Source organism: Myotis davidii, unplaced genomic scaffold (assembly GCF_000327345.1).
Source record: "Myotis davidii unplaced genomic scaffold, ASM32734v1 scaffold2027, whole genome shotgun sequence".
Classification (NCBI taxonomy): domain Eukaryota; kingdom Metazoa; phylum Chordata; class Mammalia; order Chiroptera; family Vespertilionidae; genus Myotis; species Myotis davidii.
In genome coordinates this window covers 744892-757641 of record NW_006297890.1, presented here as the reverse complement: position 1 = coordinate 757641, position 12750 = coordinate 744892, and the positions used below count along the sequence as shown (strand labels likewise).

The 12750-nt window shown below is 42.7% G+C and overlaps 1 protein-coding gene across 1 annotated transcript in view; it reads right to left on the bottom strand.

Moving 5' to 3' along the window:
* The window catches only part of AMPH (amphiphysin), a 101647-nt gene that overhangs the window by 33068 nt on the left and 55829 nt on the right, over positions 1-12750 (bottom strand). Inside the window, exons 9-12 of the mRNA XM_015570468.1 lie at positions 10290-10463; positions 8852-8980; positions 2561-2677; positions 439-512 (exon numbers count right to left, since the gene is read on the bottom strand). Of these exons, the coding sequence (XP_015425954.1) occupies positions 439-512; positions 2561-2677; positions 8852-8980; positions 10290-10463 (494 nt within the window). The remainder of the gene's footprint in view (positions 1-438; positions 513-2560; positions 2678-8851; positions 8981-10289; positions 10464-12750) is intronic.

Sequence of the window (12750 nt, the reverse complement as noted above, 5' to 3'; positions counted from 1 at the left end):
GAATGATGTAAACAAGGTATCTAGATACCAGTTTATCACATCTTGGGGGAAATGTGCAGATCCTAATTATTGCTAATGCTAGTTCCACTTTCCCCTACACCCGTAGTCGGCAAACTGCAGCTTGCGAGCCACATGTGGCACTTTGGCCCCTTGAGTGTGCCTCTTCCTAAGCCTTAGGAGTACCCTAAATCAGTTAATAACAATGTATCTACCTATATAGTTTAAGGTTAAAAAAGTTGACGCTCAAAAGAAATTTCAATCATTGTACTATTGATATTTGGCTCTGTTGACTAATGAGTTTGCCGACCACTGATCTAGATGAGCCTCAACTGGGCTGACTGGGCACTTCAAGTCTCTGCCACGTATCTGTTCCATGCCAGTAGCTACCTCGGGAATGTCCTCACGTAGATGACAGAAACACAAGAAAGAGCAGCATACTTGCACTTCTGCTTCATTCTGTTATTCAAAGCCAGGCACATGGCCAAGTCCAGAGACAGAGGTTTCTTTGCCGGCTAAGCAGTCAAAGAAAAGTTGCTTAAATATTAGGAAATTGATCATTTCCTAATCAATTAAAAGAAAACTTTGAATAGCTGACCTATAAGACTCCATAGAAAGAAAGAACTTATATCAGATTTACCTTTGCTGGTAATTTTCTGTATGATATGTAAATTGTTGACCCTGAAGCCTAGACCTTCTCTGTCCTATTTTGCTTGATCTGAGATCATATTTATAAAAATTTAAATGATCATAAACCCCAGATAGTTTATATTTACCTAAGTTGCAACACATCATAATTCCCCAATTTGTACACTATTTCAAGCCTCTGGGGTCTTACTTGGACTGCTCTGTGTCCAAGTAGAGAAGTAGAGGTCTTTATACCTCCTTTTGGTATGGCTTGAAGACCCTCTACCTTATGCCCTAAAAAAAAAAAAGAGAGAGAGGAGAAGAGCGCGGATTGGTTTGGCTCAGTGGATAGAGCGTTGGCCTGTGGATTGGAGGGCCGGCAGTTCGATTCCAGCCAAGGACGAGGGGGAGGGGCTTTTTGGAGGGGAGCAGGTTTTTGGAGAGGAGGAGGCTCTGGTGTGAGCCTGTTCTTACTGCACCGCCTGGTTGGTGTCTGGGTTAGCATCTGCCTGTACAAGCCTGTAACCACAGCCTTTTCTGCCCATGTCTTTGTGACTAGAACTAATCCGTGTGTATGTACTTGTTTTGAATCACTAAATGTGAACAGCAAGTTAGAGAATCTGGCACTCCCATCTTAAGAACAGGACAGTTTCCAGATGGGACTACAGATGTCTCCATTAGAGTTTGCACTACAGAACGGAGGCCCTGTGGTTCTGACTGAACCCACGCGCTCCGTGTGAGCCTGCTCTCACTGCCCCGCCTGCCCGCCCTGCATCTCTGCACAGCCTGGTTGGTGTCTGGGTTAGCATCTACCTCTGCAGCATCTACCTGTACAATGACTAAGGGGAGAGAAAAACCAGCTCCACTGAAAACCACAGGTATTCATTCATACAGGGACTCCTTTGCATTGAATATGCATTTTCTGATTATTCAGGTGGTTTATGTTTTCTTGCTTTATAGCCCCTTAAAGCTCCTAACAGCAGGATGCAGACTGTATTTTCTCCAAAGGAAGGCAGCAATGTAAAACGTCATGTTTACCAAGCCTTGGGAGCATGAAAGGGTGGGTTAGCTTGTGTGCACACAGCAGAGATCACAAGGCGAGGTGTTCTGCTAACAGCAAGAACATCGATTTAAAACATGGGATCAGGTGATGGGAATGGAGGTCACTTTGAGTGAAGGGGAAAGAAGGCCAGCAGAATTGCGCAGCTGTGTTCCTTATGTTACCTCAGCCCAAGACTTCTTAGCAAAGGAGGAGAGCTGTGATTAGAGCTGGATCACAGGACAGCTCCACAGCGTGGTGACTCAATTATGGCCGCTGGGAAGCCAGGACAGTTGCACAGTGGCACACGCCACTTTCCTAGCTGCATAATGCTTTTTCTCCAGAATCAAGACTTTAAGGATTTAACCAAGGTCACCTTTTTAAAAAATTCTGAAAGAATCTTCGTCCTAGATCCACACAAAGTCCCACAACTTATGGATTCATTTAATCATGAGTTGATATAAAAGAGGCATCTCTTGATTCAAACTTGCAGACAGAAATGCTGTGGGATCTCACCCACTAACCATCACAGCATCCACTGCAGAACTTTCCCTTCTGCACTAAAGTAATGAACACCGGAGAGTAGGGCAGAGGAAGCCCATGATTTCTGCTGGCTGTCTGCACAAGAGCTCCGAGAAGGAAGTATTCTGAATGATTTTCTGCTTTTTTTGGCCACCAAAACAGAACCGTCAAAGGTACTCTGAATAATCACTCTGAGATAGATGACTTCTAGGCAAACTGGAATGCATGGTTATTCCAGATCTAGACAGAGAAAGCTAATGGTAGAGAGAACTTTAGAATAATTGATATTGATAAAGTTTCCATTTTACCCTTCCTTCCCAGCTTATTAATATTTATGGAATATCGTCTCCGAACACCATACGAACCACTTCATACCTGAGACATGGGTGAGTGGGTCGCTCCAGCAGAACCCGCAGAGGCTACCTCAGGCTTGAAAGGGTCAAAGTCCAGATCCAACAGTGTCTCCTCTTTCTTCACCTCAGGGACTTCATTCTGTTCAAACAAAACAAAACATGCACAGCCTGAATCTGATAAGACTTCATCATATAACTCACATAATCCTCTAATATCAGTCAGTATTCCAATGGCAGTTTACTGTTTAGGTGGCTCATCCACATGCTCCCAGAGTCACCAGCTACCTGTGATGAAAGGGGAAATAACCAACTCTGGCCAAGGAAAACCTAAGATGCCCAGAAACATGGCCCAGGTTTCAGTTGCTGTCCATTGCCAGCTCCAAGTTCAGCCAACATAGAGAATGTCTGAGAGATGTATCCTACTGCTGCAAAGACCTAAGGAATCTTCCTCTCTGCTAGTTCCTATATCTCAGATCAAGAATTACAGATGATCAGATGGATAAAATGGGCCAAGGCATCAACTCATTACAGGAACTCACAGCTATGATGTCCTCTGTGAAGCTAAATTTTATAAGGAAGAAGGGATCATTGTCTACTGTGACCACATTCCACCTGGCTCACCCCCAGTGGTACCCTATCCCTAGAGTTAATTATCATGTATCCATTCCTCATCCATAATATTGTTTTTCTGGACTGTTGAGTATGAGGGTGGGACAGTGAAAGGAAGAAGGGGAGGAAGAGAAGAGAACAATGCCCCCCCAATGTTCATCACAAAATGAGCTCTTCGCCCAATAACATTCTTGGATTAGAGAGAAGGTAAGTCAAATAGGACATAGAACAGAAGTCCTACTATGATAATAGCAAAAATTTATAAAAATAAATATTATCATTTGGTCATTTATTATGGTATCATGATACAGGAAAAATAATGTGGGCTTGAAGTTGGCCTAACCCAGGTTCAAGTTACACAGTATGAGGCAGAGCTGAAATAAAGTCCCCATAAACTAGACCATGATAAAGAGAATTAGGATTGGTTTTCACACAATTCAAGTTACATGTGTTTGATATTTAATATAAGCTTCAATTTTGACCATCTGTTGTATAAATTGAAATTTCACAACAATGGATAAAGTATTATATGAGAACACAGCTATTTAGAGAAAAACTTTAAAGAACAGGAATTATTTTAATTAATATCGGTCATAAACATAAAATAACTTAACTCAGGAATGTATGGAAAGCTACATAATAGATCGTATATTTTTTTAGTTTATCTACACGCACTGTAGAAGGAAATCTACTTCAATATCATGATGTTGAGCTCTTTCTTGAGTTATCTGTTTTGCAGCATGATTACTCCTCACACATATACTTTTTAAATTTCACGAGGATAATGCTTTACCGAGATCCCGCTTATATTACTAGTCACAGTCACAAAACTGTCAACTGATTCCCTTGGCCCCTCTTCAAAGTCTGCATGAGTTTTGTCACCGACTTTTATATTGGTTGGTACAAATTACATTTTTAACATTTTGAAAACACATATTACACTTAGAATGTGCTAGGCAGGCACTGTGGTAATAATTTTATAACTATGAACATTAACTCGTGTTCATGCACTTTGCTGCAGTCTAATGACAACAACACCATTGCCCTAAAAGAATTACTTTACTCTATTCCCCAATCCACGATTTACCTGGCTTGTCTGATCATTACAGAAAATTGAAGGGCAGATCGCATCCTTTTCCCATTTGGAGATGAGGAGTCTGAGCTGAAGGACGTTACCTATGGCCCTGGGTCCCCGCCTGCAATGCCGCTGGTCCGGACAGCAGTCCGATACCTGTGACTCCCATGCTCTTCCAAGCTGCCACTGAGATCCGCCCCCACCTCTCTCAGACGGGGGTCCTCAAGATCTGCAGAGGAATTCTCAATGCTCTGTGAGTCAGTCCTCCAAAACATTTCCGGCTGCACAAATATACCCAAGTCCCTTATGAGCCTAATGGATCCCCTTAAGGAGCCTCAAATGGGAATTTAGAGATCATGGGTGAAAAGAGGCATTAGACTATAACTGCTATGCTGAGCCTTTGATTGAGATAAATAAATCTGGGTGTGCAGCCCAATTTTGCCACTTACTAGTTGCGTCTCTCTGAGCAATTAATTAAGCTTCATTGAGCTTCATGCATACAATGAAAATAATTTTATCTACTAAGATTGCCAAGAGTGAGTGACAAAGACAACAAATACATTGTACATAAAATACAGGACATACTCAACATGGAAATGGAAGCTGATGTAGTTAATTACTATTAGTAATCATGTATATCCATGTAAAATTATTATCAAATAGCCATAATACTAGTTTGGTTGCCTTTAAAATGTGTAGCTGATTTTTTCAGGCTCAATGTATATTTGTTTTTTCCCGTTAATCTTGAGAGTTATACCTTAAGACACTCACATCACAGAGTAATTTGATAGAATTACACAAAGAGCAAAAAGGGGTTGCCTGTTTATGTCTGCCCTGGAGCCACACAGCATCGCAGAAAGAGGACAGATTTGGTCATCTCTGAAATAGGGATAATGACCTGAAGATCACAGGAATGTCACGTATGCATCCGGGAAAACCTTCTCGGTGCATCTCAGCTTCCTAGCTTCCGATGCTCTGCTTCTTGGCAGCTGGCATCTCATTTTCTCCTGAAATTTTGTTTATTTTTGAATCGTTTCTCTGTGCATGACTGAAAACATCACCATTCTGGTGAGATAATCCATTCACTGGGAATATTTAATGTGACATATAATCAGATCAATATACGTAATATCATAAGCACACATGTCCACGTGTCTAAGTCCAGACGCCCTAAGTATAGAACATGTAAAGACACATTATATTTAAATGGACAATTGTAAATGGTCCATCATGACATACACTTGACCCAGTTGACTTTTGCCCTGAAAGAAGTCTGTTAACCCCTTCCCCGGCAGAAACGTGTATACTCGTTTTCACAAAATGTTCTTTTTCAGTCGTCGACGAGTATACTAAGAAAATATGGTAAAAAAATATGGTTTATAGGAAGACGAGTTACAAACTGTTTTCATAACCAGCATCAAAAATACTATATAGAACCAAAATAAAAAAATTAGTCTGAAAAAGAAACGTTTTTAACAAAAAAATTGTTGGGGAAGGGTATAATCCGCTGTGGTACTTTGTTCATAGCCACAAAACTCTATCATGTGGAAGGAATCCTGATGCTGTAAAACAGTGGTTCTCACGTGTGATCTCAAGACCAGCAGTGTCAGCATCACCTGGGAGCTTGTAGAAAAGCAGATGCTTGGCCCCCAGCCCAGATCTGCTGATCAGACACTGCTGGATGGGACCCAAACGGCTAAAGCAACACAAAATGGCTATATCCTATCTACCGAGGAAGAAGCAAGGAAGGGAATTGTTAGGCTGCGTCAGGAAATGTACAGGAAAGGCAGCACCTGTACATTTTAAAATAAAACCAGATTATGTCACTCAAGAAGCTAAAAAGTGATTGAAATATGAAACTTTGCTTCACTCCCTCCCTTGACATCATGACATGAGACTAACAGCCATTGAGTCCATGGAAATGCTGCCATGTGTCCACCTGCTAGAGCAGTGATGGAGAACCTATGACACGCGTGTCAGAGTGACATGTGAACTCATTTTTTTGGTTGATTTTTCTTTGTTAAATGGCATTTAAATATATAAAATAAATATCAAAAATATAAGTCTTTGTTTTACTCTGGTTGCAAATATCAAAAATTTCTATATGTGACACGGCACCAGAGTTAAGTTAGGGTTTTTCAAAATGCTGGCACGCCGAGCTCAGAAGGTTCGCCATCACTGTGCTAGAGCCATGCTGCTTCTCAGATTCAGAAAAAATGACAGAAACGCCTTTCTGCCTCCTCCCCATGTTAAAAGAAAATCATGTAAAGGAAACGGAACTCCCAAACTGCACCCCCAAAATGTCTCCAGTAGGTAGTTTTTGCAAAATCGCCTGGCAGATTGATAAGATGGATGGACGTGACGTACAGCCAGTAAGTTATAAAGGATCCTGGGCCGGAGAGGTTCCCCCTCCCTTCCCAACAACTCCGCAGTCTGCACAGGGACTGGCCACGCCAGCAAGTGCTCTGCCAGCTTACCGTCTCCCTGCAGCAGCGGCTGGAGAAGGTTCTGTTTTGAAAGGTGCTTGCTTCCCTCTCCCCCAACTCTTGACTTTTCCTATCACACTCTCAACAATACCAGCGAAAGTTAATGCTCTCAGAAGTACTTAGAGGCCTCTTCGGGCATTTGTAATTTTAAAAACTGCTTTGACCCTTTTTCCCCCCTCACCAGGAAGGACCCTTATCTATGAGCCAGCAAACTGCAAATACACACATTTCAAACTGCGGGAGCCCCATCTTTATTTCAGCGCTAGTCCATGTGTCATGTTTCCTCTACTTCAGTTGCTTCGACTGCTAATGGAGATGTCCTTAGCTGAGCACACATGGTACCTAGGTGGCCACGTTCTCGCTTTGTGATACGATTGGAAGGATGTTCTCCAAGGGTCCAGGTGAAAGCAAGGTCAGAGTAAGAACGCTATCACCCTAAACACTCTGACTGGAAACTGCAGCAAAGAGAACGAAGCTGGGCTGTTAGCAAGCAGCTCAAGTTTGGTGCCAGCAGAGTGCTGAGTAAGATCATTTGGTTCCAAACAGCTATTCCTGGCAGCATCTGTGTCTCCACAGGCATGATTTGTCCTTGTGCTGGTAAACATGCAACTCCCCCTCCTCACAGGACCTGCTAAATCTTGTTTCAAACCCTAGGTAGCTTACCAAATTCAGCAGTGCACACAAATACAGCATTTCATACAGAAGAAGGAAAACAATTAGCCAAAAGCATGGTGTCTCTTGAGAAATAGCCCCCCAAAAGGATGACAAATTATGATTTGCCACCGCACTGCTTTTTATTTTCTGAACCCCCTGATATCAGTGCATTACTTCTGTTATTATATGTGATTATAATTAGGCTGTTGTATGCAGTGTTGCTGTGGATGTGTTCAGTCACTAAAGTATTGCATTCACACATCTCGCAAAATGTAAATATTATTTCTAATCCTGAGAACACTGGGAGGAATGATATTGGCATGACTGGGGACTTTTCACTCTTAAAACGAAGAGTTGGTTTCGAAGACAAGAGGAGGACCTCTGGAAGTCAAGACCATTCTCAAGGCAATGGGCCAGCCAAGCCACTGGCAGAGACAGGTCTACAGTCCCCTGAGGGTAACCGGGGGTGGAGCACCTGCACCAGGTGTCTTTGAAATCCAGGGCAACACTGATGGTTCCATTTGCCAAGTCATGTGCACAGATACATTAAAGCCTGCTGAAGGGCAGAAGACTTTAAGTATTCACCTCTTTAATTTCATCTTCCCATTCTTTACTGGGCAATCAGAGAAAGGAAGTCACGAAGGTGCAAACATGAATTCGTTTATATTGACGTTCACCAAAGTGCTGGAAATCATGGAAAAATCAAAAGCAAACTGGTCACAGTCAGAGGCTGCTGAATCCACCCGATAGAATACACTTGGTTAAACATTTTTTAAAAAAAGATAATCCTATGACACGAAGAAATGCTCAGTGAGATTACGTAGAAAAGTCAGGAGTACATAACCATACAATTTGGGTACTGTGGGCAAAATCAGCATATAAGTGGGGGTGGCGGGGGTGGGGGTGGGAAGAAGACCAAGAGAAATAAGTCAAAGCATATTTGTAACTAAATCAGAGCGGTATGTTTTAAGTGATTGTTAGAATTCTTCATTTTACACTTTTCAGTATTTTCCCATTTTCTACAATAAATATGTGCTACTTAATCTTAATAATCAAAAATAATGTGAGCATTTTCAAATACTTGAAAATGTTTTAGACAAGCAAACCCGAATAGCTACTAAATTATATTGCTGGCTCTAATATCTGCCACTCTCTTTCTTTTTGTTAATCCTCACCCAAGGATATCTTTTCCATTGATTTTTAGAGAGAGTGGAAGGGAGGGGGAGAGATAGAGAGAGAGAAACACCTATGTGAGAGAGAGAGAGACACCCATTGGTTGGCTCCTGCATGCCCCGACCGGGATAGGAGATCATGCCTTCAACCCAGGTATGTGCCCTTGAATGGAATCGAACTCGAGACCCTTCAGTCCTGACACTAATACCACGGAGTCAAAGTGACTGGGGCTCTGCCACTGTCTTTAGAGCTGGCCCCTGAGAGTCCCTCCGCCACGCTACCCTATGGACATCCCACCTCTGTAATAGGCCCTCACCTGGGAAGGGGTCGTCACGCTGATTTCTGGAACAAAGTTGTCCTCGAAGAAACTGATGATGTTCTCCTGCTGCAGTTCCTTTGTCGGGGTGACTTTAGGCAGAGGTGGGACAGGTGGTCCTTTCCTCGTCTATAAGGCAATAAACACGAACAATACTTAATTCAGCCAAAGATGACATGTGAGACACGCAGAAACTCATGTGAACAGAGCTGGGAGGACAGACAGTTCACTAACCGAAATGCAGATTTGCACATAGAAACAAACCTACCTGATTAAGGTAAACAACGCCATCTGCGTGGGTGTCTCTCTGAGCACTGACAAGCCCTGGTCCAATAAAAAATTCGGGCTCTGAGGCTCCATTCACCCCAACACAAGAGCTACACACAGGGCCCGAGGCAGGTGCCTGTGACTCCAAGTGTAACGAAGGCAATACCTTCTCTGAAGCAACTGAAAACGACTTCTCAATTCAGCAATAAATTAAAATTGTTAAATTAAAGTCAAGCGAGTTTTTCACTGGAATTGGTGAGACTACGTACAGGGAGCAAGTATCTCATTTTCCGCTCCAATATTTTCCAAAGGATTTTAAGGGTCCATCCGTTCCATACATCTTCCTGGGCCTCTCCCGACTTACTGTCAGCCGTATACATGAAAGCTTGAACTGCACTGGAGATTTCAAGATTTCTCAATGGAATTTCATTTTCACCCAAAGCAGGAAAGGAATGGGTGGCAAATTTTCTCCATATTTGCCTTTCCCTGGCCTTTACAGTTTCTTTCAATCATTTGCTTCCTACACTTTTGTTGAGTGTCTATTCATGTACAATATAGGGCGGGTGATACCAAGTGTGAAGCCTGGCCAGCGTGGCTCAGTGGTTGAGCGTAACCTATGAACCAGGAGGTCACAGTTCAATTCCCAGTCAGGGCACATGCCAGGGTTGTGGGCTCAATCCCCAGTGTGGGGTGTGCAGGAGGCAGCCGATCAATGATTCTCTCTCATCATTGGTGTTTCTATCTCGCTCACCCTCTCCCTTCCTCTCTGAAATCAATATATATATATTTAAAAGCGTGAAATCGCATATACACAAAAGAGCTTTTCATGTCTATAAATTGCCCCAAATGTTACCTAAAGCACTACAGGAGGGAGGTTTCACAGAGAAGGTAGGATTACACGAAGCTCTAGGAAACGAAGCAAGAGATAGGAGCAGAGGAGAGTAGGGGAGCCTGAGATAAACGCTAAGGTATAGGGTGTGCCAGGAAATAAAAATCCAAATAAGAAAAATGAATTGACTCCTTAGTGACAATCACAATGCCTAAAGCTTCACACCTCAAAATCTCCCAACCAGAAACTCCTCTCCATGCCCCAGCACCGCAGGGCTATCCCAGATGGGTCACCCCACCACATGCTCTTCTAGTCACTGCAATGTATCTGCTCTCTTCCTACCTGAGAAGGTGACCGAGGCCGTGCTGGTGCGGGAGATGCAGGCGCCAGCGTATGATTGGGACTGGCTGTCGGGCTCGGGAGGGGTGAAGGCTCCTCGGGTGGTGATGGTGTCTTTGCGATGCGGAGAGGACCCGAGTCACTAGATGAACACAGGAGATGTGAGCAAGGGGCCTTCTAAGGAGCAGTATTTATTTACCAGGGGTCCTCCACTCCAGAGAAATCCTGAGCCCTAACAGCTCTCATTTATCTACTCCCCCTTCCAGGTTAATTCTGATGCTTATGAACGTTGATGTAATAACTAGTAACACTTATTGACCACTGTGTGCCAGACCCTGTCCATAGATTATCTCTAATCACCACAATACACATGCAGAGGGGTTAAAAATCCCTAAAGTCACTCAACAATTTACTGGATCTGAATTCAGGCCTTACTAATGCAACCCTTGATCTTTTCCACTGAACCAAACAGGCCCTGTAAGACTCTTTCAAATATAAGCTGAATTGAATGAACTAATCTCACTTTTGATTTACAAGAGAATCTTGCTATGTCGTAATCTATAGAAAACCCTTCCTTGAAAAGTATAACTTTTATGTTAAAAGGCATCCTTAGGGTAATGTTAATTAAAATTTCATAGGAGTGCCTCCTGACACCATTTGGAAATTCATTTCATTAACTGTTTCTGCTTCCACACCTTAAAGAGCGATGACTCGGCTCAGGCACCTTGAAATGTGCAAAAAAGTTATGTGATGGACCAGAGTCAGAAATATTTACCAACAGCCCACCACACCCATGGCACCAGGCCCGGTGCTAGTGGACAGCCCAAATTTAATGACTAAGAGGGCATTTGGGATGCATTCTGCTCTCTAAGAATTTCAAAAGTCTGTAGCTGAGGGAACAGGGCCTGCATCCCAAACCAAATGAGCATGTGCACAGCAGCATGGTCTACAGGGAAATGGGTGCTACAGTGAGAACAAGGCCACACCCCAGGACCGGGCCATGGGCCAGCCATCACGGCCTCTGTTGGGAAGCCCTGCCCCAGTCTATGCTTAACTGGATAGATCCCACTGAGCTCACTCACCACCTCGTTCTGCAGAGGAACACTGAACAAAAAGTGAAAGGAACATTTGTTAAATGACCATGGCCCCACTCTCTCCATTTTATCTGACTTATCAACTTTGAAGTTTTCAGATGCATTTATCCCTTTCATCTCTCCATAAGGAAGCAATCCTTAATTTTGTTGATGTATTTTATTTCTAAAACACCCAAATGTCATTTTGGTATTACTTCTTACTTTGTTCCTAACTGTATTGGAAAAAGTAGCTCTACCCATTTTATGTATTCTTTTAGGAAATATTCTTTCCCTTAGAAGAAGATACACTTCATGCCCACTTAGTACATACAGAAGCCATAGCAGAGACTATGAATACAGCTAATGCAAAGAGCAACGATAAGAATATCAGCTTCCTCCAGAGAGACCTCACACTGACAGATGGAGATGGTAGGGCATATATTTCTTTATATTTATAGAAATATATGTATTCACATGCTCTATATATTTATAGAAATATATGTATTTCTATAAATGTATGTGTATGAATGTATACATTGATGTTAAAATTGCAAATGTAGAATGTCACACTGCCTATTAACACTGTTTATTCCAATAGCATCTTTCCCCCCTACTGATTGAAAAAATGAGATCTTTAACCAGAGAGGCTCTTGGACTTAAGAAAAGCAATGCATGTTAACTACATGTAGAGTCATAAAACTGAAAGCTGGGTCTCTGGACTTCCAGCCCAAGGCCTGCATTCCTTGAGTATATAATGCCTGCGAAGGACAGAATAAAAGGGATTCCAAAATCACAGGAGAAAGCTGATATAAAGCACATGTAGAGTCATAAAACTGAAAGCTGGGTCTCCGGACTTCCAGCCCAAGGCCTGCATTCTTGAGTATATAATGCCTGCGACGGACAGAATAAAAGGGATTCCAAACTCACAGGAGAAAGCTGATATAAAGGCAGACGACCCTGGCAACACAGATGCTTCGCCTGTGGATCACTGGGCCTTTGGAGTACTTACTTGATGGGCACATCAAAATAACCACACGCAATACAAGCAGAGCAATGCTGTGTTTGTCAGGTGGAGTTAGGAGGTAAGAGGATGGTGAGGTCTCACCTACTTTCTCTTTCCTTTCTGAAAATGGATTCTTTAAGTATGTCACCACCAACGATAAATATCAAAGTTAACTGTTACGAGTTTTGGGAATTCCTTTCTTCTTCAAAGAAAGAACAAGTGCACAACTAGAAATGATATGTTAAAAATTTATACCATTGCTCTCAGTTCCCATGGAATGCCAAGAGGCAGACAGTCAATTCTAGGGTGAAGATGAGAAAGGCCATGGTGGGTAAATCTGGAGGCTGAAGGTAAATGTGAAAAAGCAGCCCAGTCGGCATGGCTTGGG